The 25,058-nt window shown below is 42.4% G+C and overlaps 1 protein-coding gene across 2 annotated transcripts; it reads left to right on the top strand.

The window, feature by feature from the left end:
- Positions 1–544: 544 nt before the first annotated feature.
- specc1la (sperm antigen with calponin homology and coiled-coil domains 1-like a) lies at positions 545–24,914 on the top strand. Of its 2 annotated transcripts, XM_088009092.1 has the most exons (17): positions 545–780; positions 6,801–6,954; positions 7,037–7,160; positions 7,973–9,624; positions 10,034–10,241; positions 10,423–10,496; positions 11,325–11,500; positions 12,413–12,576; positions 14,523–14,671; positions 15,841–15,931; positions 17,192–17,281; positions 17,361–17,517; positions 17,729–17,831; positions 20,136–20,252; positions 20,332–20,391; positions 21,207–21,259; positions 22,469–24,914. In XM_088009092.1, the coding sequence occupies exons 2-17, from the start codon at positions 6,838–6,840 to the stop codon at positions 22,491–22,493; spliced, it is 3,360 nt and encodes a 1,119-aa protein (XP_087865218.1). In that variant the 5' UTR covers positions 545–780; positions 6,801–6,837; the 3' UTR covers positions 22,494–24,914. The 2 variants fall into 2 exon arrangements, with proteins under 2 accessions (XP_087865218.1, XP_014863572.2); XM_015008086.2 differs by having other exon boundaries at positions 546–780; positions 21,207–24,914.
- The last annotated feature ends 144 nt before the right edge of the window (positions 24,915–25,058 follow it).

Here is a 25,058-nt window from a genome sequence, read left to right as displayed (position 1 = left end):
CTATGTTTCTGGAATTAGATTTGTTTTAGCCCTTAATGATGACAAATATTTTTTGAGAAGGAGATCCTGCCACAAACCATAGCGCTGCCTTCTCCAAAACCGGTTGGAACTGCCTTTCTAATGCTATAGTTAATGTCAACACAAAAATTGTTACAATAAAGAAACAGAAAAACACAAATTTCTTTAATTTTTATGTTAAATTTAATCGTTTCAGATTGTAAATGAAATTAGCTTAATGTTTATCTTTATATATATATATATATATATATATATATATATATATATATATATAAAGATAAACATTAAGCTAATTTCATGTATTTATATATATATATATAAATACATAAAGTTTTCAAGCGTCCAAAATACCTTTATCAATCCTTTTCCTCAGTTATGGATTTTTTTTAACACTTTAAAATATATTTTACTGTAGTTGTTCTAAGTATTATTCTTATTTTAGTTGGTTGGTTGAACATTTCTTGGTAAGTGGCTCAATTGTTTTAACTATTACAAAAAAAGCACTGTGTCAGATTTCATGATGATGTTTGAGAGTCCGTCCTGTGCAGTGTGATGCTGAGCGGATGAAACCAGGGACCCGGAGGGAGGGAAGGAGGCAGGCAGGCGGAGAGAGGATCCTCCTGAAAGAAAGAGGAGAAGAGCCGAAGCACCGATGCTGCCTTCACAAGCGGTGGGATCCGTGGACTGTCAGCTCCAGCTGCAAATGGATCTTCGTCGGGCTTTAATCAATTCGTCAAGTTGGAAGAAATAGGAGAACCAAAGGTAGGGTCTTTGTTTTGGTCAGTTTGCTAACAAGAAGGCTGTCTTTTTCACCCAGGCTATGCTAACACTGTTAGCACAATGTTAGCATTAACAACCTAAAGTTCTCAGTTACTCGCTCAAAAAAACAGCCACGTCCCTTCTGTAAAATGCAACAAACGTCACAAAAACACTACATTTCCATGTTCGTATATTTTTATTTTAGGAAAGAAAGTCGTTCTATCTATTGGAGTGGCTCTTAATTCAGCTGTCAAGTTAGCCAATTTATTTTGAAGCTAACGCTTAAGAACTTCAAAATAAGTGTGTGCCGCTTCTCCATGTGGAGATTTATGCTTTTAGAACTTTAATGCGGACTGGTGGGTTGAACTCTTTGTTGACCTCTGCTGTGAAAGCAGCTTTAGCTTCAACTTTATTCGAAGTTTGTTGCTTGTTTTGCCTAAAATCAAACCACGCGTCTTTATGTAAGCTTTAATTTTAGTTGAATACTTAAATTGGCTGTAATTATCACATATACAGAATAAGTTTATAAGGGGTTTTTGCCTACGTGTCTTTCTTCGTGCTTTTATTTAGAAAGTATAAAACCAAACGGGAAGTTTAACTCCTGCCTCACAGTAGAGCTAACTAGCTAGTGAGGTTATATCCTTCATCTTAAACAGCTTCTCCCTATGAAGAGTGACCCATTTGCCTTTATACATAACGAATGCATTGGTGAAGAACATGTTCATGCATTTAGGTGAGATGCTGTTAGCTTGACGGCTAACTATTTGCTGTGGTTCTTCTAATGTTTGTGTTGCCAATGTAAAGGTTTCACTGGTACCTCAGAAAACTCATCAGTGTCTTATTGGTGGCCTATAGATGCTTACCTGATGTAGAGATTGAGCTTATTATTACAGAAACCCTCTCCTACTATCCAGTTAATTTGCAGTGCTTAAAGTATTAATAATTTATACTTTAAATTATTTAAACTCCACCATACACACTTGGACTACACTTCCAGAAGATAACATTTAAATGCTACTGTATTCATCTCAAGTCATTCTTTGATAAATTTGTATGATTTTTTTTTATGTACTGAAAGATGTGCTTTAAATTCTCCCACCTGAGCTATAGATTTCTGCATCTCCTCCACAGTTACCATGGAGCTTTTGGCTGCTTCTCTGAATAATACAATCCTTGTGTTATGATTTTATATGATTTCATTAAAGGGTGTCAGGTTTAGAAGGATTGAATGCAAACACACTGCACTCTTCAGATTTTATTTGTGAAACATTTTGGTGACCATGCATCATTTCGAAACGTGAAAGTTGTGAAATGTGAATACTTTTCATATTCCCCAGATGTCCTTACGCTCCAGCCGTAAGGCAGTAAAACGCCAGCGGCCGTCTCGTGACTTGAGGCTACGTTGCGAGTAGAAACATGACATTCCAGCCCCTCCTGTTAATAACGGCATGTAAATTCAGTCTTGGACGTCTGCTCTGTCTCAGGCAGACCGGTGCCTTCTTGTCCTTGCGCAGTCGCCTCTGTAGAGTTGAAGCTTGAAATATTTCATTTTATTTTTTTTTTGGGAAGGAGACGCCACAACAGGAAGCTGATGTTATGGCCAGGTCATGCCTCCCGCAGTGAAAGCATGAACACTAGTCCCACCTCCTCATCCTCCTCCTCCAGGGCTGTTTTATTCCCTCTTTCCCCCCAGTCCCATGCTTTTGTTCAGCTGTCTGTAAGAGAACAGTGCTCTCTCTTGTTGCTTTGGAAGTCTTGAACTGGGTCCATCGCATTCATTAATACTTGGATCAGGTACTATTGATCTAAATTAGGTCAAGTGTGTGTGTGTGTGTGTGTGTGTGTGTGTGTGCGTGTGTGTGTGTGTGTGTGTTTGTGTGTGCGTGTGTGTTCTTCTGACCACAAACACTGGCCTTTAGATAGCTTACCGGTTACCCACCTTTAGTGCATATAATGAATCCTGCTATGGAAATAAAATCATGCTAGTCAACAGTAGAGATGCACCAATCTGATATTAATACCTGTATCGGTACCAATATTGTCAGAAATTCTAGATCTGGTCTTGGTGACTGTGTCCGATTCATAAGGGCAGATCTCAGTCGAATTCTATGCTTTGTGCTCTGAGCGACTACGCTTTATTATTTATTTGTACATATATGGAGAATTTCTAATTGCACTTTCTGAACCATTTGAAAGAAAGTTTGTTGCAGTTTATTTCTTATGTTTGACCAAGGTAGTTGACCTGTTTTTTTTTATTACTTATTTTACATTATCTGTAAAATTGCACAAATTGAAAGTATGAAAATCAATTCGATCAATGGAATTGCTGCAGCAACGTCTGAATAAGACGTCTCCTCTGATTGGCAGCTAGATGATGAGCACTGAATTATGAATATATCATGTAACTGTTTACATCTATTGCTGATTGTTTTACTCCTAATTGCACTGGCTGAACAAATTAAAGTTGTGTTGTTTTTACATGTTTGACCAAGCTTTTGACTCTATTGGTGAATGTAAGTTTGCTGTACTGGTGCAGAGTTATCAAATAAATTTGTAATTCAGTACATTTATGTTGGTGTTTAAAAATTTTTTTTTGCTTAAGTCAGTTCAGCAATGTCTTTGTCCAAAGTCAAACCTCAGATATCAGTATTGGTATCGGAAGTGAAAAAAGTGGATTGGTGCGTCCTTAGTTGATAGTTGGGGACCTTTTGACGTTTAAGTAATCACGAATATCAGACCAGTAGATTCCTCAGTACATGCATGTGGTTGTGCATTTACACATACTTGCATAAATAAATATGTTTCCATGCAAAGCTTTGTGTCGATGGCCTAGCCCTGCAGGGTAAAGAGAGAGAGAGAGCGGAGCGTTTTGCAGTGTGGGAAGGGAAACGCCTGCTCACTGCGCCTCATTTATCTGCTCTGTTGGTCCCCAGCGATCGCTCCCACGTCTTTTCAGGCCGAATCAAAAGGGCCGCGCTCCAGCTAACAGCTCTCCGTTTCAGACATCTGCCTTGACACACATTCAGCTATTCAGAGAACTGGCTCCTTGTTCAGTGCACATGTCAGTACCTCGCTTTTCTGCCAAACTTGCGAATAAACTTGAAGATAATTGCAGGCGTAGAAGCATAACTGTAAACACAAGTGGAGCAATTAGACGCACAAAGACAGAGGAGGTCGTAAAGAAACAAACATGACGACAATGATGATGATGACTGGCTGTGTTGTGAACCAAGAGGCTATGAGGAAAAGCTACTGCAGCAGCTGCATTTCACATTAGATGTGTCCAACTTACTTTTTCCTACCTTATTTTCTTTTTTGATTTAGAGTAAAATAAATGGACGTCATGATTTCCTTTGTTTCTAAGACTTTGTAGATATATTTTATAAGCTTTCTGTTGTAGTTTTAACCCTTTATTGTGAGGAAAGTTTTTTTTTATCTTTTTATTTTTGGCTTGAATCCCAAGATTGTAAAAAATTACAGCAAACTTGACTGAAGTCCTCACTGAAAGCCACGGCTGCAGTGTTTCAGCTGTTGATCTTTTTAAAGTCTTAAGACTGGAATTCGCCGGCGTTGTAATTATTTTTCCTGAATATCTCCTCCTGATCTCACCCAACAAATCCTTCACTTCATTTCTACAAACAGAAATGGAGCCAGCAGTCATTTGTCCATGATGGCCCAAATATGGTAATTGGGGATAAAGACAAGGGATGACCAGTCTCCCAACACGAGGTTCTCTGAAGCACAATTTTCTTTTCTGGTATTTTTTGTTAAATCATTCAAGGGAGTATTGAGATCTTCAGCTGTGTCTAAAAGAGCATAATGCCTTTCTAATATATTTTATTGGTGCTTTATTGCCAAGTTGAGCTATATGTGTGATTTCATGAGACACAAACTCCAGTAGATAAATTCAGATTTTATGTTTGGTCAAAAGTTCTGGAAGTCTGCTGCTTGTTTCACAGCCCAATTCACATACTTTGTATTTGGACCTCAGTGGTGCTTAGTGTTTTTCCTATGACCTGTATAATGATAACCACACGGACATGAACAGATTAGTGGTCGGCAATATGGACTAAAAAGTTTTATCTCAATATTTTATGGCATTATTGTGATATTTAAGGTGACGACAAGAACTATTTATTTATTCACCAATTTGTTTTGATCTAACATAAAATTCCACTAAAATACTTTAATGTTTGTGATTGCAGCGTGAGAAAAAAAAAGTGGAAAAGTTCCCTGTGTGTATTTTGGTCTTATAAAGCATTTGTTGCTTCATGTTCACAATAGATAATCATTAGATCTAGCACAGTGGGACTGGTGGGTTTGTGTAATGCTGCAGTTAAACACCCAGCAGCTACATCCCCATTCTGATCATTTATAGAAAAGAACAAATCTTATAACCGAAGAGCTTTGATTATTAAAAGCAGGAAGCACCTGGACTTCGGAGACACATCTGAAATCCATCACTGCATGTGGTTTTTAAGAAAGGTGCTTTTATCTGCTAAAATTATTTCCGAATCTGTTGGGAGAGAACATTGGCAAGAAAATGGCAGATTTATTCCTGCGTTCAACAAAACAGGGTTGATTCGCAGAATTACCACAACATTGGTGGCCTCGTCGGGATAAGTGGGCCAGCTTCCAGTTTTTCTGATTTAGTGCTTGTCTCATTTATATTTGTGTCCAAACAAACAATTTTTGTTGAGGGGGAAACAGCAGCACTGACTCGCATGTAGATTGTAGCTGAGTTTCCTCTGTTAAATAAATCATTTCAGCTCAGCTTTTCATCTTGAGGGAACGCTGAAACATTTTACGTTGATCTTCTTTGTCTTCTGTTGTGTCCTGGTTTACTTTTCTTCCTTTTGTGGCATCAGCAACCAAGAATAACATGCAGCGTTTCTGTTTTTTTTTTTTTGTTTTGTTTTTTTTTTTTTAGTGGGGTTTTTTGTTGCACATGTTAAACAGCCCCAGGCAAAACCAGCACCTTGCTCACCGCCAGATAAACTGGGTTTATTGGAGAAATGAGAAGCCCTCCATCCAGGCGTTTGATTCGAATCATGTGTTGCTAAACTAAAGCACATTTCTAATGAAGCCTAATTGCTCGATTTGCCCAGTTCAAATTGTCATTAGGAGCATTTCAGCTTGTAAAAGTTTCAAAATAATGACATGGATAAATTCCTCACTCCTTGGCTGTCAGATGAAAATCATTCGGAGGTTGTTTTTTTTTTTTTAACCTTCTTAAACTCGCTGCCAGCCTCGCTGCTTTCAGCGTTCCATTTGATCTGTGGAGGAATCTGGATTTCCTTATTTGGTTCTGCTGATCTTTTAGAAGAAACACCAGAGAAATGCGTTACTCCCTTGTTTTCTTTTCTTTGAAACGGCTAGGTTTCAATCTGACTTCTTCTGACATTTTGAACAGTAACTACTTGGAGGTTCCTTTACTCGGTGTGATTGGTCATGCAGCTGACAGGAATGTACAGTCTGAACTGAATCAACTTGACAGACACATGAGAGCCATCTGGTGGAGGTCAGGGGAAGTCTCCTGCAGCTGTCAGACAACAAATGATCCTCCACTAAAGGCAAACTAATTAAGATAATTCTGCTCGGCCCACAAACATTAAATGATTAGATTTGAATAAAAGCAGTTTTTATCACCAGCTTCAGATAATCACTGGAGTGACTGAAATAAAACACTGCTGGTTTAAGTAAAGTCAGTGATGTTACAACAAGGCCTGTTGTGATGACACGTTCTGCTGGACGATAAATAATAATAAGTGTCAGAGTAAAAGGAGCTGAATACAAACGACACTTTGCACATCTCAATTTCTACTCATTTTTGAACATATATTCATTTGAGCAGGTATAACCACTTTTACCAGTTCCGTATTTCGGGGGAGGAGATCCTAAATAACAGTGGGCGTAGCTGTGGGGGATTTCGTCAGAATTCCTTTCTGATGGAAAACTGGAGCTGCCACTCTCCAGGCAGTCTTTGACTCCAGCTCTCTCCTCCCACTTTCCTTTTGTTTCAGCTTGAGCTGTAAATGTGTCAGCATCAGAGAACTCATTATGAAGAAGTCGGCCCGGCCAGCGGCGAGTAAGGTCAGCGGGGAACGAGGGAAATCGGAGGCTGCCGGCGCCGGAAAGTCCTCAGCCAAAAGTGTCACCGCTGCACCTCTGAATAAGGTGAAACTTGGCTCCATTTAGCATCGTTGTTTTGTATTTTTTTCTTTCTTTGTGTGTGATAGTGTTGGTTTTGTTCTTTCAGGTGAAAAGCAATGATGATCTTTTAGCGGCCATGGCTGGAGGGAATCCCGTCACTAAGACCAAGAAGACTGGCTCCTTTGGAAGTAGCTCTACCAACCAAGAAAGCAAGCCAAAAACTACATCAGGTATCCCACAGTCAATGCAAGGGACAGTATAATGAATGGAAAATCCAGTTTTCAGAGCTTTACATAATGCTACAATGGTATTCTCTCACCAAAAACATACCTTTAGTATTGCCTTGATTCTTTAGTGCATTTTTTGAGAAATCCTGTAATCTCCTATGGCAACCATTCAGGGTGCAGAAACACTTGGTCTCACCAGGCGTTGCCTTCCATGCAGCTCCTCCTCAGAGTTCCCCCCTCATAGAGCAACTCCTTCCCCAGTGATTCCGCCACTCAGCTCCTTCAGACTAGCCAGCAGCAATTAGCAAACACCTGGAACTGAGCATCAGCAGAGCTCATTATTGGAGCTACTTCTCAGATTAATGCTGGTTGTTAAACATTGTTAAAGGGTTAATAGAGGAGCCATGCTGTAATAACTTCCTGAAGGCGGAGTTTCATAAAGAACAGGAGTTTCTTAAAGAGACAGATGCCTAATTTCAAGTCATTAAATTAGGAAGTCAAACTTCTTTCAAATCATGTTTGGTATATATAGCATTTTTATAACAATTGAAATAAATGTAATTGCTTGATTGAGCTATAAAATGTCACAATGTGCCTGAAAAACACATAATACTGCCCCTTCAGTAATTTCCTGTCAATTCGAAAGATTTTTTTTAACCCAGAAACACAATGGGTCGCTGGATGACTCCCCTAGCAACCCCATCACCAGGCACATCCTGGGTAGTCATCGTCAGCAAAACGTCACAGACATACATAGTCCTGCCTCTGATTGCCTGTGGTACAAGTTTCACGTTTTTCCCTTTCTGTCTTCAAAGGGTCTCTGTCCAAGCGTACAACATCAACGGCTTCCAAGGAACCAAATTCTTCACGAGATCGCCTTCGGACTTCAAGAGGTTCAGCTGCTAAGAAGCAGTCGGCGTTGGGCAGCGCATCGGGGGATGTAGCCTCAGGAAAACGCTCCCGGAGCCAGGCGGTGGCCGAATCAGACGGCCGCATGAGCAAGTCCAAATCAGACGGCCAGATCAGCGATAAGGTCGCTCTGGAAGCCAAAGTGAAAGATCTGGTGGGTCTGGCTAACAGCAAAGACGTGGAAATCCTCCACCTCCGCAGCGAGCTGAGGGACATGAGGGCGCAGTTGGGCCTGGGGGAGAAGGAGGCGACACCCCAGGAGCAGGAGGAAGAGGAGGCCGGGGAGGAAGAGAAGCGCCAGGTGTCAGCCATCACGGCAGCTGACGTGGAGTCCACTCTGATCCTCCTGCAAGAGCAAAACCGAGCCATCCGAGAGGAGCTGAACCTGCTGAAGAGCGAGAACCGCATGCTGAAGGACCGGCTCAACGCGCTGGGCTTCTCCCTGGAGCAGCGGCTGGACGGAACCGACAAGCTCTTCAGCTATCCATCCTCCCTGAGCCCAGACCTGTCGGCCAGCGGCGCGCATGGCGACACGGCCAGCGCCGGCGTGCTGACATCCTCGGTGGAGGGCTCGGCGCCCGGCTCCCTGGAGGACCTGCTGACGGGTCACCAGCACGGCGGCTCGGCGGACAACCTGGACAGCGAGTCCAGCGAGGTCTACCAGGCCGTCACGTCCAGCGACGACGCCCTGGACGCCCCCTCCGGTGCGTCCTCCTCGTCCGAGTCGGAGTGCGCCCCGGGCGCGGCTGTGGCGCGCTCGCGCAGAGGCAGCAGCGGCGACACCAGCGAGGTGTCGGTGGCCTGCCTGACGGAGCGTATCCACCAGATGGAGGAGAACCAGCACAGCACGGCGGAGGAGCTGCAGGCCACGCTGCAGGAGCTGGCCGACCTGCAGCAGATCACCCAGGAGCTGAACGGGGAGAACGAGCGGCTCGGCGAGGAGAAGGTCATCCTCATGGACTCGCTGTGCCAGCAGAGCGACAAGCTGGAGCTGTACGGCAGGCAGATCGAGTACCTGCGCTCGCTGCTGGACGAGCACCACGTCGCCTACGCGCTGGAGGAGGACATCAAAAGCGCCCGCTACCTGGAGCTGGAGCAGCGCTACGGCGACCTGGCCGACAACGCCCGCTTCGAGAGGGAGCAGCTGCTGGGCGTGCAGCAGCACCTGTCCAACACGCTCAAGATGGCCGAGCAGGACAACGCTGAGGCGCAGGAGATGATCGGCGCGCTGAAGGAGCGCAACCACCAGATGGAGCGCATCGTGGAGTCGGAGCGGCAGGACCGGGCGGCGCTGGAGGCGGCGCTGGACGAGTACAAGGCGGCGGTGAGCAGTGACCAGGCCGAGCTGGGCCGTTGCCGGGCGCAGCTGGAGCAGGAGAGGCAGCGGGTGGCGGAGCTGTACTCACTACACACGGCCGGCGACAAGAACGACATCTGCCAGCTGCTGGAGGGCGTGCGGCTGGGGAAGGAGGAGGCGGAGGCCAAGGCGGCCAAGACGCAGGAGGAGCTGGAGCGGGCGCACGGCGAGCTCGACCGGCTGCAGGAGACCTTCAGCAAGGTTAGAGAGCACGAGGTTAAAGGTCAGGGAACACGTATGGGTTCGATCTTATGTGGTTTTATTAGCGCCACAGTGGAGGGGCCAGAAAGTCAGTTAATCGCATGATGAGTTAAAATGATCTCGGTAATTTCCCTTCTTATTATTAATGATTGTTTGAACAGCAATTCTGTTTTCAGAGACTTTATAATCGGTTATCTGTGGATATTTGTGTGTGTGTGTGTCTTATTTATGACATAAATAAAACATAAATACTACTTTCTATTAGTTCATTACATGAAATTCCAATAAAATACTTTAGGGATTGTGATTGTAAAGTGAAAAAATGTAAGAAACAAAAACAAGAGCTAAGAATTTCATAATGAAAATGATTTTTAGGTATTTTTGACGAAGGCTTCTGCTCTTCCTGCAGCTGGACAGTGAGTACAGGGGTTTCCAGGAGCAGGCGCAGCGGCGGATCGCCGAGCAGGAGGGCGCTCTGGAGAAGCGGCGCGTGGAGCTGCAGGAGAAGGAGACGGAGATCGGCGACATGAAGGAGACCATCTTTGAGCTGGAGGACGAAGTGGAGCAGCACCGAGCCCTGAAGCTTCATGACAACCTCATCATCTCGGACCTGGAGAGTAAGTAGCCTCGCATCAGACTGTAGGCATCTAGAGAATACTGTGAGAAATACACACCAGCTTGATTTTATGGACTTTAAACCTTTTTACTGTAAATATGCTCTGAAAACTATTGGACTTGATAGCATTTCTGATGACCTTGCAGGCTTTAGTAAAAAGTATGTTTTTGTTTTTATTTCAGACTCTGTGAAAAAGCTGCAAGACCAGAAGCATGACATGGAGAGAGAGATCAAGACTCTTCATCGCAGACTCAGGGTAAACACAAAGTTTGATCCTTAAACAGCAAATTATTCCCCGAAGGCCGTTTGGGAAACATTTCCACGGTTTTTATGCTTCATGAGATGCAAAAGTTTCACATATCAGTTTTACATTTTATTGATAAATATAAAATAAAATCGAGAGCTGTCACCTTGCAGCAAGAAGGTTCTGGGTTCGATTCCCGGCCCCGGTCTTTCTGCATGGAGTTTGCATGTTCTCCCTGTGCATGCGTGGGTTTTCTCCAGGTTCTCCGGTTTCCTCCCACAGTCCAAAAGCATGACTGTCAGGTTGATTGGCCTTTCCAAATTGCCCCTAGGTGTGAGTGTGTGTGTGCATGGTTGTTTGTCCTGTGTGTCTCTGTGTTGCCCTGCGACAGACTGGCGACCTGTCCAGGATGTACCCCGCCTCTCGCCCGGAACGTGAGCTGGAGATAGGCACCAGCACCCCTCCCGACCCCACTGAGGGACAAGGGTGAAGGAAAATGGATGGATGGAGGAAGGAAAATAAAATCATTTTCACCTGGTGAATGTATTCATTAGGGCGTTATCAGACTGTTTATCTTCAAATACATTAATAATAACTTTAGTGGAAATATTAATTTAATTGAGTAAATGAAGCTTGGTGCCAGTGCTCATAAAAAATACGCCAGAAAAAGTCAGTTTTGATTCAGAGATAACACTCTGGAGCTTTGAACTGTGATCTCAGCTGCTTTGTTCAGTGTTGACACAGAAAGACGTGAAGAGAATTCATCTGAGCTCCATGAATCGTGTAAATATTGACTCCGGCGCTCGACTCCTTTATCCTGTCGTTTGTGTTGGCGTGCAGGAGGAGTCGATGGAGTGGCGCCAGTTCCAGGCCGATCTGCAGACAGCTGTGGTCATCGCTAACGACATCAAGTCCGAGGCACAGGAGGAGATAGGAGACCTGCGGCGCCGCCTGCAGGAGGCACAGGAGAAGAACGAGAAGCTGAGCAAGGAGCTGGACGAGGTCAAGAGCCGCAAGTAAGTCCATCGGGCCGACGAGCTCAGGAGCGAAAAGTCCTCACAGTGATCCATCAAGTAGTGGCGCCCCCAGAAGGGGGGAACAAGGGGGCCAGAGCCCCTTCTTGAAAAATGTTGGCCACCCGCTGACTCCCCTGTTCAGGTCATAGAGAGGCATATAGTGATTTTCTTTGATTAGGACTTAAATGGAAAATAAAATAAATAAGTAAATTAGAAATAAATATTAGGATTAGGGCCACTAAAAAATAAATTCTGACTTTAATCTGTTAAATTATGTGCTTAATTTAAATTAATTAGCTTAATTCTGTTTTTAAAAAAATAAATGTTTTAAGTCATTTCAGCGCTGTTTTTCTGTATCAGATTGTTTCTCTGAATTTTTTTTTTTTGCCTGATGATGTTTTTGCATATCTAGTCTTAAAACTCAAATCTACCAAATAAATTTGAGGCAGGCTTTCAAGTGTGGATAAAGTGCAGGTTTACAAATCCTATAACACAGAAAAATTGAAATTAATAAATGAAATGTTCTTGCAACTCATATTAATTAAAATTCTTCAACATTCACATGTGGTTATTTGCACATGCTAACCACATAAATGACATATACCTAAGAATCTTGGGTTATTTATTTGGATTTTGACCCATAGAAGGACACAGAATTAGAAAACAGTCATATTTTTTTTTCATTTTTTTAATAGTGTTAATTATCTTCCATAATAATTTCTATGTAAAATTTTTACCAGCCCAGTCTGGCCATCCCTATGAAATCTTTCCAGGAGTGGCCACTGTAATCATATCCGTCTGACTGCTTAGTCACATTCACTTCTGTTTTTCAAAGTGCTTGTGCGTGCGTGCGTGCGTGCGTGCGTGCGTGCGTGCGCGCGCGCATTGAGCTGAGCCCTGTTGGTTTTCCAGGCAAGAAGAGGAGAGAGGCCGAGTGTACAACTACATGAATGCGGTGGAGCGGGACCTGGCGGCCCTCAGACAGGGGATGGGTCTGAGTAGGAGGTCGTCCACCTCCTCAGAGCCGTCGCCCACCGTGAAGACGCTCATCAAGAGCTTCGACAGCGCCTCACAAGGTACCGCGGCGACTGAACATGCTCCGTTTTCCTCACTCAGTCCGACCGACACGATCATCTAACGGTTGCATATTTCACGCTACACGCAGACACGTTGCCATAGCAACTCACAACAATGCCGCTATATGTCTCAAGATTCAAAACCAAAAAAAAAAAAAAACTCAAACATTTCTCACACAAAGAACAGAGCATTCAGTCAGTTTTATGTTATAGACTTGATGTTGCAAAAGTTAAAAAGTTGTCGCTGTGATAGATTAGCTACTGCAGATTTTGGCTAACCTCACACTGCAGTGGTTGATTAGCTTATCTACTGATGATCTGTCAGAGTTGGCATTCAGTTTTCTTTAGAGATGTGCCGATCAGGTTTTTTCCTACCGATACCGATCACCCATGAGGGCCGATCACCGATACCGATCACATAATCATTATTATTATTTTTTTATCATAAACACTACCGGTTACATTATGTGGAAAAAGGAACCATGAATTCACCTTAATTTAGACAAAAACTTATTTTTAATAAACTTTTTTCAAGAAGAAAACTAAACAAAACAGGCATTGTGCAAATTGTACTGCTATTGATAATACTATCTTTAACAGACTGATAACATATGAAGGCTCTGAAGAGGCTAAATAACGCAAAGAGCCAAAATAAAACCTCTCAACATTGCCGAAAAAAATTCAAGTATAAAACTTAACATTCAAAGGCAAAAACAGGTTCCATTACAATAAACAATCATGAGTTACTGAATGAAAACTTCCTGATAGCATGGCGGCTAGCTGATTACTGCTAGCTCTGATTGGCTGTTTCTGACTGAGCGGAGTAATTATGCAGAACAGGGAGGAGATCGATTATTTTTTCAGAGATTATCTGTCTCATATTAGGACAGCGAAAGTTTTAATACGTATATAAACTTTATTTTTTTAAGTTAAATGCTGCAGCTTTAAGCAGGTTCGGTGTGAGAGTCACTACCAGGTGGAGCAGAAGCGGCGCTCCGTCTGTCAAATATTACTACCTGTAGCGTAGCAGCGGTTCAACAGGAGAGCAGAACCAGCGTCTTACATCGCAGCTCGAAGACTTAAATAATTTTGCGGGTTATTTGTTTAGCTTTCTGACCGTCATGCTAATCCGGGTGAGTGTTTGTAGCTGTGCGCTGCTTTACCTGCTATCTGGTCGCTCCGTATGTCTGTTTTACTGCAGTGAGCCTCGATGTAGCCAAACTCCGTCAAGTATGTCATTGTTTTTATATCGTATTAGCTTCGTTGTGTTGATGCATTTTGACCTGCTTCAATTTTCCGCAACACGCAAACTTCCCCATTCACTCAGTGCGTTATAGTTCCACATCGCTTAGGATTTGTTGCTGCGCGTTTGCGCAGTGTGAAGGAAAGAGGAGACCAGCTGCACAGGCAGGCTGGAAATGAGATGATCGGTATCGGCAACAAGAGCCAATGATCGCCAATCACCGATCATGCACTTTTTCACGAAAATCGGCCCGATTATGATCGGTGACCGATCGATCGGCACACCTCTAGTTTTCTTTCTTTTTTAACCGAACCGAAACACACAGAGTTCCACATCACATCGACATGCTACGGTTGTGAAAGTCAGACCACTTTCCTCTGCATCACTATTTTTTTTTCATGATTAAAACTTTTTCCTGACCTTGTTATCTTGTCTTAGTGTTGACAATGAGTAGCAAAGCTCTGCGTCCCTTTTTCTTTTATATATCAGGCGTACATTTAAGATTTAGCGTGTTATACTGACAGCTAAACCTAAGGCCAGAGGAGGCTTCACACCTCCCTTCTGGAGACTTTTTGCTGCCAAAGAGAGGGTGGGGATGGAATATTACATCATGCTGTAAGAGGTCTATAAGTTATTTTGTTTCTTTTTCTTCTTTCATAGATTTTTTTAATTTTTTTTTTTGCCACCCTCTGTGTTTTTGTAGGCCCGCCCTCTAACGGTGCCGCTGTCGCTCCGACTGCCTCCGCTCCGACTGCCTCCGCTCCGACTGCCTCCGCTCCCCCGTTACCTCGGACCCCCCTCAGCCCCAGCCCCATGAAGACGCCCCCAGCTGCTGCTGTTTCACCCATGCAGGTGCTGAAAACAAAGATGGGATTACTATAGTGTTGACATTACAACAGCTTCTTTACAGCTTCACAAATACAGACTGGTCCTTTATTTCAACAATATAGTTATTAGTTGCTGAAAATATAAACTCTATCTCTGCAAACAATTTGTAAATTATGGTTATATAATGAAAAATGATATTAAATAATAATAAAAATGATAAATATTTCATTCAAAATTAAATAAATAAATATGGTTGATAATATATAATTAATAAATACTCCACCAAATAAATAAACAAATTTTTCCTATTTGGGAAAAGTTTATTTAATAAATTATTTATGGCATTTTATTTTCCAGCACTTTATTTTATTTTTATTATTTCATAGACTTATTTGTATTTATTTTAAAAACTTCATTATTTATTAATGTTTTTATTTCAGGGTCTTATTTCATTTACTCATATTCAGACTCTGTGGGAATGGTCTGGTCAGATTTCTATTAACGATGAATATTGTTGGTTATCAACACAACTTCAGTACTAAAAAAAAAAAAAATTCCTAAAGTTTGAAATGATGATTTTTTTATATTCACCTCAGTGAATTTTCTTTTTACATACAAACTCAAATATATATAAAGATAAGTGGATAAATGTGACTTGCCAAGATTCACTTGAACAGCACAGCTTTTTTGTAGCCTTCAGTGATCTTTACTGTTAAGGCAACAGATCCAATACCTGTATCATTCCTTAGACACTGGAAGTAAAGGACACGTGCAAACCATGAATTTACCAAAAAATTCATCTGTAAAAAAATGCAAATACAGAAATGACGTTAAATCAGTTTTATAATTCCTTTTTCCTAAAAAATACACAGCTTACACGGTCAAAAACTATATTGCGCCGTGCTTAAGCAATCCGTCAATAGTTTTTCTAATACAATATACAGCCTGACAGGAAGTAAACCTTTCAAAATAAAACTAAATTTCACAATAGAAAAGGCCTGAACAAATATGAATCTTCTTAGCTAAACATGATAAAATAAAAAAACAAACCATCATACAAATAACTTAAATATTTCCTGTTTATAGCTCTAACATTTACTTCATTCTGGATGGATATCTAATCTTTGTAATCGGTCCACTTCTGTTCTTGGCAACCTTGTAAATCTACTAAAGTGCATGTTTTGCTGTTTCAGAGACACTCCATTGCTGGGTCCATAGCAGCGACCAAACCCCTCTCATCGTTGACTGACAAGAGACCCAGCTACACAGACATGACCATGCCAGGTAAATATGATCTCCATCCTGTAGAGTCAGTTTTATGTAAATTTCTTCTCCACACCAACACCTCCAGAGACTCTGCAGTAGTTAATTGATTTTATGTAGAATATTTTATGTAATATTCATATGTTTTGACACTCTAAATTTTGGGTTTTTAACCATCTGTGACCCATAATTATGGAAAGGACATGAAATGAATTACTGAAATATTAATTTCACTTTCAAAACGAGCGGCCAAAAGTTTTCAACTTTTTCACAATTTATGTTTTTTTGTTGCAGCAAAAAACATGTTTTTAACTTTTAGGATACAGCAAAAAATGATTTAAGTTTTTCAATGCAGCAAAAAAAATAAGATTTCTCAAGTTTTTTTGCACTTGTGAAGAGAAAGAAAAACAATGCATCATTTTCAGAACATTTGGCCAATAAAACGCTTAAAAGTTTAGCATGCATTAAATTAGCTTCCTAAAATAAAGGGCTGTCTTTTTTTTTTTTTGCCAAAAGATAATTTAGGCAAAAAAAAAAATTTAGCAAAAAATGACTTGGGTCATTTTAGGAAAGTGACAAAATAAAATGTAGCAGCTAGAATAGTTATAATCTAATTGTGTTTATATGCTTGAATGGCCTATTCAAAGTCTACGATACGACTACAAATGGCAGTCCATGCTCACTATTCACCCGATGTGAACGAGACAAAGCCATGAATGAGACCTGAATAAGTGTTTAGCTGTTAAGCTGATGGTGTGAAAAAATGTGACGAGTGTGAATAACTTTGCAAGGTGCTGCAGGTGAAAAAGCACTAAATACTGTGATGTCAAGCAGCGTCACGTCATATGTTGTCATGGAAACAAGTCTGAATAGCTTGATCACTCTTGTATGATACAAACGGGATTGCTTTTCACCCGAGGCTCCACTCGGGATTTGTAAGGATTAGAGCGGACGATGAGAGGGCAACATGAAGGTCCACTCTGTCCACTCTGTCCCCTTCGTCCACTCGTCCACTCTTAACTGCAGCGAGCTCAAGTGTTTTCTGCGAACGTGCAATCTTGGCCATAGTTTCCAACGTTTGTTTACTCTTTCAGTGATTTATTGTTTTCTTGGTGAGGGAGGCGGCCTCGTGCGTCGGTATTCCCTGAACTCACAGGGACTGGAATGTGGCTCTTAGCTGACCCCCCCTCATCCTCTCCATGTCCCCGGTTACATCCACTTTTTGGGAGGAAGTTCGTCATGCAGTCGCTCAGCAGTGTCGATGTTGTCATGTCTCCACAGCTGAGCACCTCCTCAGGGGAGCCCCGACCAGTCGACCGCCTCCCGTCCTGCAGAGGGTCTCCAATATCGACTCCACCAAGGCCATCTCAGGTTGGAGACGTCGGTCAGAGTTGATGTGTCATTTCAGAGCAGATCCGTTTGAATCCAAGCTGTAATCTGTGTCCCGTAGTGTCACGGAGGAGCAGTGAGGAGCTGAAGAGGGACATGTCGGCGTCGGACGGAACCTCCTCCACCTCCCTTATGGCCATGAGCGCTGCTTCCTCCCCCCTCTCCCTCTCCTCCTCCCCCACGGCCTCCGTCACGCCCACCACCCGCAGCCGCCTGAGGTACCGTCACATCTTGTGCTAAACGAGAAGGTTGTGTGAAGTTCCTGTATCTGTCCTGTCTCAGACATTCCTCGTCTGTGTGACATCACCTGATAAGTGCAGAAGCATTGCACCCAAATCACAAAAAACGAAGGAAAGCTGCAGACGTTTGCCCTTTTTGACCTTGAAATCATTTCCCTGCTTATGAGTCTCTTGTCTGTTTCTCTAACAGAGAGGAGAGAAAGGACCCACTGTCAGCGCTGGCCAGGGAGTACGGAGGCTCCAAGAGAAATGCTTTGCTCAAGTGGTGCCAAAAAAAGACCGAAGGTTATCAGGTATGAGAACCAACCTGATCTAAACGGAGGGTGGATTCACACCGTCGCTGTTTGTTCCGCTTCAATCAAACTCCAGTTTGTCTACCTTTAAAGTCTGGTTCGTTTGGGGAGGTGTGAACGTGTAGTCGAACTCTGATGCGGATCAAAAAAGTGAACTCTGCCTAAAAACCTTGGTCTCAATTCAGTTGAAGTGAACTTTGGCGCAGTACGAACTTATATGTGAACGCCAAGCGGACCAGGCGGAGACCGCTCCAAAACCAGGACGTGGACTACGGTGCAGGGAATTCTGGGTAAATCCAACCAAAACAAATGTTCAAGTCTTGCTCTGGGCGAAGAGCTGGCTCGTAGCCTTTAACCAACGACAACAGAGGAATCCTACAACTGCTGAAATGTGACGGTTCGCCATTTTTGTTCACATTTTGTGAAGGAGGAAGTTGTGCTCAGTGTCTTCTTCAGAGGTCATTTCCTTCAGTAGTTCTTGCTGCAGTGCCACCACAGGCAAGGAGGGGAACAGTATTTCCTAAAGTCCTTGGTCTTTTGACGCAGTGCAGTGTGAAAGAGAACCAGACCAGCTGAAAATGGAACAAATGTCTCCAATTGAACCAATTCTACCAAACTATCAGGAGTGAAAACACCATAAAACAGCATTAAATAAATAAGTTCAGATGGTTTAGGGAAACTCACAAACAACACAACTGGACTCAAACCCCACAGGTTGTTAAACAGTCTGCTTACAAGGAGACCTTTGGAGAAAACTCTGTCAGGTTTCTCCAGAGAAAGCTGCTTGAAGCCAAACACAAGTTAAGGTATTCCACCGTCAGTACCTAAATTCTTATTCCTGCCCAAAACCTGTACCTGCTGTCAGCCGAAAAATTAAAAGATTAACAAAAAGAAGAGATAAAGTAAAATATGATATGCAGTGCTTTTCTGTTGCATCTGTGGCAGACTCTTATCTTCTTTCTACTACGTCACTTCCCCACGTCACTGGCTTTATGGTTTCTAAATCTGGATTTTTGTTAACTTTAACTTTTATCAACACCTATGTATGCAAAACCTATGGCAGTCGACACATCGCTTGAAAGTTGACACTCTTCTTTCAACCTGACAGTTTGGTGGCGTTTTGGGACGTAATTCTAGATGTTAAAGGTTGTTTGATGTGCCTCTGGCAGCTGTAATGGCAGTAAAACATGGTGTTGATTCAGAGGTCTGAATCTCAATGCATGTTACGCTTTTTAAGTTTTTCTTAATCCTCCACTGTTTTTTGTTTGTCTCAAACAAAATCCCAGTAAAATTAGAGATTCAAGCTATCGATCGATGAGTTCACCTAATAGGAGGCCATTTTTCATGAAAATCTGAGTTTTCTCTTGTATCAAGAGGACCCATAGACTTTGCATAACATAAGATTACATTTTTCATAATATACTGAATTTAAAAAAACTCATTGAATTTTAACATTATTTTGTGTCAGCTGCATTAAATGCTGACTGAATAAACAGTTTCTCCTTCCCATTCTGGTATGGCCCCACCATCTTTGTTTCTGCATCAGCTGGCTCTGCTTAAGGATGACCAGTGGCGCCCTCTGCTGGATGGTGGCCACACTGCAACAATAAAAACAGGTCTAAACGGACGATATTAATCGATTGGAACTAATTTCAATCTAATAAACCATTAATCGACAATTAATTGTAAGTTGATTTATTGTTTGCGCCCCTACCTGAAATAGATCGATATTTCTTGGTTGTAATTTGATAAAAAAGTGAAAAGATGATTATTGTGTTTCCAAGGTATTTTTGTTTGTTGGTATGGATGGAGAACTGGCAGCAGGTTTGCCTCAGCAGTAAACAGGTTTGATTATGTGACTCAGAAAATGCCTGGGAAGTTGTCACAAGAGTCGTTTTCTTCCACATTGAAGGGACACAGGTCACGGTTACCATGGCTTCCTGCGTCCTCTCCAGGAAGTGTGCAACATTAAGCACATCCTGCAAGTAACAAACTGACAAAACACCAATGAGCCAGAGGTTGATGGGTTGTGATGTCGAGGAGATTGAAGCGTGCGGTCACGCCGAACGTCAGCGAATGTTTGCTGGAGGATTTTATTTTTCCGTTTTGTTTTTTTTTTTTTTTTTTTTTTTTTTCTTTAAAGGTCGAGACGATGATTGATGGCGGATGAGTTCTGCCTTTGCCGTTCAGATTGAGTTGCCGTTTTCTGTCAATAAATCCTAAACGTTTCCAGTTGTTATTAGAATAATGTGTCTAGAATAACGCTGAAAGTGGCACTGTTTAACCGCCGCCCCTTTTTCCCAGAACATCGACATCACCAACTTCAGCAGCAGTTGGAACGACGGCCTGGCCTTCTGCGCCTTGCTGCACACCTACCTGCCCGCACACATCCCATACCAGGAACTCAGCAGCCAGGACAAGGCAAGCAGCGCTCCCTGTACACGGCTCCATTTCTACACTTGTACTTGTGACCTAAAGATGTCTCCTTTTCTCTCCACAGAGGAGAAACTTCACGTTAGCTTTCCAGGCTGCAGAGAGCGTCGGCATCAAATGCACATTGGTAAGCTCTGCAGACGAGCTGTTACTGCAAATCCACCCATAGCTTTTTTTGTTTTTGGTTGTTTTTTTTCCCAGGGACAGTGTGTAATCTTTACAAAAAGAAGAGATGCCTTAGACCAGATTTAGCTCCCAGCTGCTCTCTGACAGGGATGCACCAATCTGCTTTTTATGTTTCCGATATCGATCCGACACAGAAAAAAGCTGCTGAATTGACTTGAAACGTTTCTTTTTTAAACAGAACTTATTCTGCAATTATAATCAGAATTCAAAGGAAAACAAAATCAGAACTCTGAGATTTTTTTTTTGTGTGTGTGTGTGTGTGGTTCTAATCCTCTTCCGCTTTTAAAATGATTGACCTCATTTCTCCACTTCCGTCTTTTAGATGTTCAAGTTGAGCATTGGACCCCAAAGTTAGATTTGAAACTAGATTTGAAATAATTTCTCAACTATAAACATTGTTGTAAGTTGATGAAAATAGTTTCTGCTTTGCATTCTGCTGCAACAAAGTGCAAGAAATCCTCTAGAGATATGGATCTACCCACAGCTTTCAGTCAGCAGCTCCTTCTCTAACATGTGGAGAGAAAGCTTTACCTAGAGATAAAGAAATCCTCGTCCAGACGCTGCTGTTGCACGGAAACAGGTGCAGCAAAAGACTTAGTTGCCTGGTAACCTCGCCTGCAGGGCGGATATGGTTTTAACCACTAAATGCAACAAAAACAAACCCCAACCTAATCTCTGGTCTTGATCTGTCGTCTTTAAGGGCAACGCTTTTCGTCCGCCTCCGTCTTTTTCAAAGCGCCTCCTTGTCTGTTGCAGGACATCAACGACATGGTCCACACGGAGCGGCCCGACTGGCAGAGCGTCATGACGTACGTCACCGCCATCTACAAGTACTTTGAGACCTGACTCCCGACCGCGGCGCCTCACCCGCCTCGCACCTGCAGCAGCACAATCACAGTCGCGGCGACGTGCCCGGCGACTGCTCCGTCGGCATCTGTTACACCTCACCGGCCCAATGCCGCCGCACGCTATTAGCTATAAGCTGAGCTTAGAGCTCAAGCAGCTGGGGCCCGATCACACGTTTACCGTTACACTAGTAAGCCATGAGAAGCGACCGGTCGAAGCCGGATCTGAGCAGAATCCGCTCGATCTGCTGGAACAATCCAGACGATCCGTGGATCGGGAGCTGCAAAAGAAAAATGTCAGTGCCTTCTGTTTTGGCTTTGGTTGTTTTTGTCTCAACCATGTTTATGAGGAAGTTGTTCCAACCTAAATTCACTCAGAAATTCTCAACATTTCTTTCGTTTGGTCGGAACATTAAGCAGAGTTTGCGTTTCATGTGTTGTTGTTTTTTTGTTTGTTTTTTTTACGCCATCCTGCAGCAGGGCTGGTTGGTTGCCTAATTTTTAAAAAATATTCCTTTTGGAAACATTTTGGACTTGTTTTGCACCAAGTCTTCCAGACATGACAGTTCGATGCAGACGCTTCTGTTTCAGTGGACAAAGTGCCTGTGAGTTTAATGCAGGAAAACCAGGAAATGAGCTCTGTGTCGCTTTGTGAAGTTGCCAAATAAGTATCATAGACTTCTAGTAGTTGTTTTTGTTTTCACCTACTATAACCAGGATAAAGTGACGTTAGGTTCTCCAGCTCCATCACCCAGTATAAGCCACACTAACTCTCTCTTTATAGATCTGTGAAAGTTGATTCATATCCATTTAAAGTTGCATAAATATCCTGACGGCTGTGTAACATGTCTGCGTTGCGGTTCCACTCTTCTCCCTCTGCACACGGCGTCGTTTCTTCAGAACCAAAGCGTGAGCAGAGTGCAGTCCTCAGCAGAATGGCTTCTGTGGAAAAATTAGACCTCGAGTTTGAGGGAAAAGTCTTTGAGTCGTTTGGATTGATGCGCGTTTTTCTTTCCTAATAGTTGGAAGGGATTATCTGCGCTTTGTTTGTGTGTGTTTTTAATGCGAGGTTCGGCGCCAGGCTCAGCGTAAACGCCTGACTCGAGCCAAAGGAAATAAAAAAAATCTGCATACCAGCGCCTCTAATGATTAATAACATGTTTTGTTTTGTAGACTGAGAAATCCCAGCTTGTTCTAGATGGAGAGGGATGGACAGTTTTCTTGGTGTGAAGCTCCGACTTCGTAAAGTCAGCGAGGGAGGTGCAGTTTTGCAGATGGTTGCGTGTTTCTCTTTGGCAGAGTCGTCTTGTAGCTGCAGCGGTCATGTAAGTTATCAACTGGCCATAACCTCACACTGCAAGCTGATCTAACCCCGGATAGCGACTAAACCGCCCAAATGTCAAATTCTTCTCTGAACAAGATGTTTCTTGTGCTTCTAAATGAAACAAAGTGACTGTATAATCCATTCTGATTTTTTTTTCTTCTTTTTTTAATGTTTGTGTCTTTTCTTAGCATAACTAATCCACACTCGTGATGCTGCGTAAATGCCATTTATTCACTCGAAATCCAGCCTGCAGCCGTTTTGTCAGGCCGTCTGACTGCTGTGTGCTGCCTGTGCCTCACATGCAAAGTTATTCTTTTATTTATTTGCATCGTTTTCATGAAGTCATTACTTGAGTGTCTTACCTATCTATGAAGTTATTGCACACACAGCAAGTAGCTGCACTGAGATAAGCTTTTTTCTTTCTTTTTTTTTTTTTTTTTTTGTATGCCACACTAACATTCTTGCCTTAAGAGTTTAGCCGAGGCCTGCGCTACTGACAGTCGGACACCAGATTGGAAAGGACGTCCTGAAACCTGCTGGGCCTCGACTTTCGCCTTATTGAGAAACTCTGACGTTTATTGTGTTGAGGTTGAAATCTGTGACTGAGTATTAAGGCCTGCGTAGATAGGAAGAGATAAAAGATGTGTAAATTTCCGCCATCAAAGTTCTTAAATTTCTAGGGGGGAAAAACAAAAAAACAAGGACATTTCTGAGATGCACAAGCCAAAGGTTTGCTAGGAAAAACTCTGAAATTTTGAGATTAATCTCACAAAATTTCTAGAAAAAGCAAGGAAATGTCTGAAGATTTTGCTTGGAAAAAAACAAGAAAACTTTTAGATTAATCGCTGAAATTTTCTAGAAAATCTGCTTGAAAAGTTGAAAATTAGAGAGAAAAGATGAGGACATTTTTTTTTTTTTTTGATCTCAGAAATTTTCTTAAAAAACCCCCCAAAGATTTGTTTGAAAAGTTGAAAGTTTGCTAGAAAAAATAATTTTTTCTGATTATTATTCTAGAAAAACTTTGAAATTTCATAGTTTGAAAAGTCAAACTTGCTTGAAAACTTTCTACAAATTCAGAAATGTCCACGGTTTCTAGAAATTTTATGAGATCAATCTCAAAATTGTAGTTTTTTGGAAGAAAAAAAAAGAAGAGATCATTTCTATCTACAACATCTCTAATAGGCCATCATTAAGAACAACTAATCTGTCTCCCTGATATAAAAAAAAAAATAAAATGGGTGACTACATGGTTTCAGTCCGACTCCGCCAGCGGTATCAATAGCAACAAGGAAAAGCACTATTTTTGCCTGTCGGATGTGGAGGCTGCTGCGCTTGGCAGGTCTCATCGCCGCGGAGCGTACATCTGCTTTAGACATTCAGAGATTTAAAGATAGCACAAGAGCCTTCAACAATGGCTGCTTCTGCTCCACGTACAAGATGGAGCGAGTTATTTACTGGCGTTGGAAGGAACTGGCTTCTTTTCATGAGTGAGGGGGGGAGAGTCGGGTTGGAGTGTGTGCGTGCGTGCGTGCGTGCGTGCGTGCGTGCGTGCGTGTGTGTGTGTGTGTGTGTGTGAGTGAGACAACGTGGTGCTGATTATCAGTCTAAACTCTAAAGTTTATTGCGGCGTGTTTTTAATTCCACCGCCGGTGTTTTACTGCTCCTGACAAGAATCTGTGAGATGTGAAGCCTCCTTGAAGCAGAATGTGTGTCTGATCACGCTTTATTGGTGCTGGGACTCCTTTTTTTTTTTTTTTTTTTTTCACGAGGTCCTGCATGTGCCGACGTGGGGTGATTGATGAACTCTGAGGCCCCGGCCTGCTGAGGAGGGAGCAGACAGCTGGCGAAAGCGAGGAAGCACATTCCAGCTCCCCGCAACGCAGCAGCCGTCCGTGATGGGCGTGTCGCACAGCTCGGGGAACTTTAACTATTCCCTTTACGGTGTATTGTTCTGAACAGGGAGGTGGATCCTGACAGGTCATCACACTACAGTTATGTTCATTTACTTGAAGAATCCATTCGAGATTTTCACTGAACCTGCTCTAGTTTGCCTCCTTTGTTTCCCACGTTGCCTTCTGTTGTTTTATTCTTTTTTTCTTTCTGGTCACGTACATGTATTACTGAATATTACATTCGTGAAAGTCAAAGCTGAAAGAATCAGAGCTGAGTGTTTGTGCGAGTGTAAAAGCCACTAAGCTACAGTATTAAGGGCACACTATCATGAGTCTGTAAGAAAATGTTCTGTTGTTTAATGTTGCTTTTTCTCCTGTAGTTATAAAAGAACGTTGAAAAGTACTTTTTTGTCGTCTTTATTTTGTTTTAGTTATTGCCAACATGGGACGGGTCAGAGTGTCCTGGATTTAGAAAGAGCTGCGGCCCCCAGGACCCCAAACATTTAGCATGTTTTACTATATAATGTATATAAAAGTCATAGAACAT

The sequence above is a fragment of the Poecilia mexicana genome, unplaced genomic scaffold (assembly GCF_051168715.1).
Source record: "Poecilia mexicana isolate PSO_F unplaced genomic scaffold, ASM5116871v1 scaffold_9, whole genome shotgun sequence".
Classification (NCBI taxonomy): Eukaryota; Metazoa; Chordata; class Actinopteri; order Cyprinodontiformes; family Poeciliidae; genus Poecilia; species Poecilia mexicana.
This window is presented reverse-complemented; position numbering and strand designations above follow the sequence as displayed.

Coding starts and splice junctions, on each gene's coding strand:
- specc1la (XM_015008086.2), top strand. CDS start 6,838: ATGAAGAAGTCGGCCCGGCCAGCGGCGAGTAAGGTCAGCGGGGAACGA. Junction 7,161..7,972: donor CAAGCCAAAAACTACATCAG/GTATCCCACAGT, acceptor CTGTCTTCAAAG/GGTCTCTGTCCAAGCGTACA. Junction 10,497..11,324: donor CTCTTCATCGCAGACTCAGG/GTAAACACAAAG, acceptor GTTGGCGTGCAG/GAGGAGTCGATGGAGTGGCG.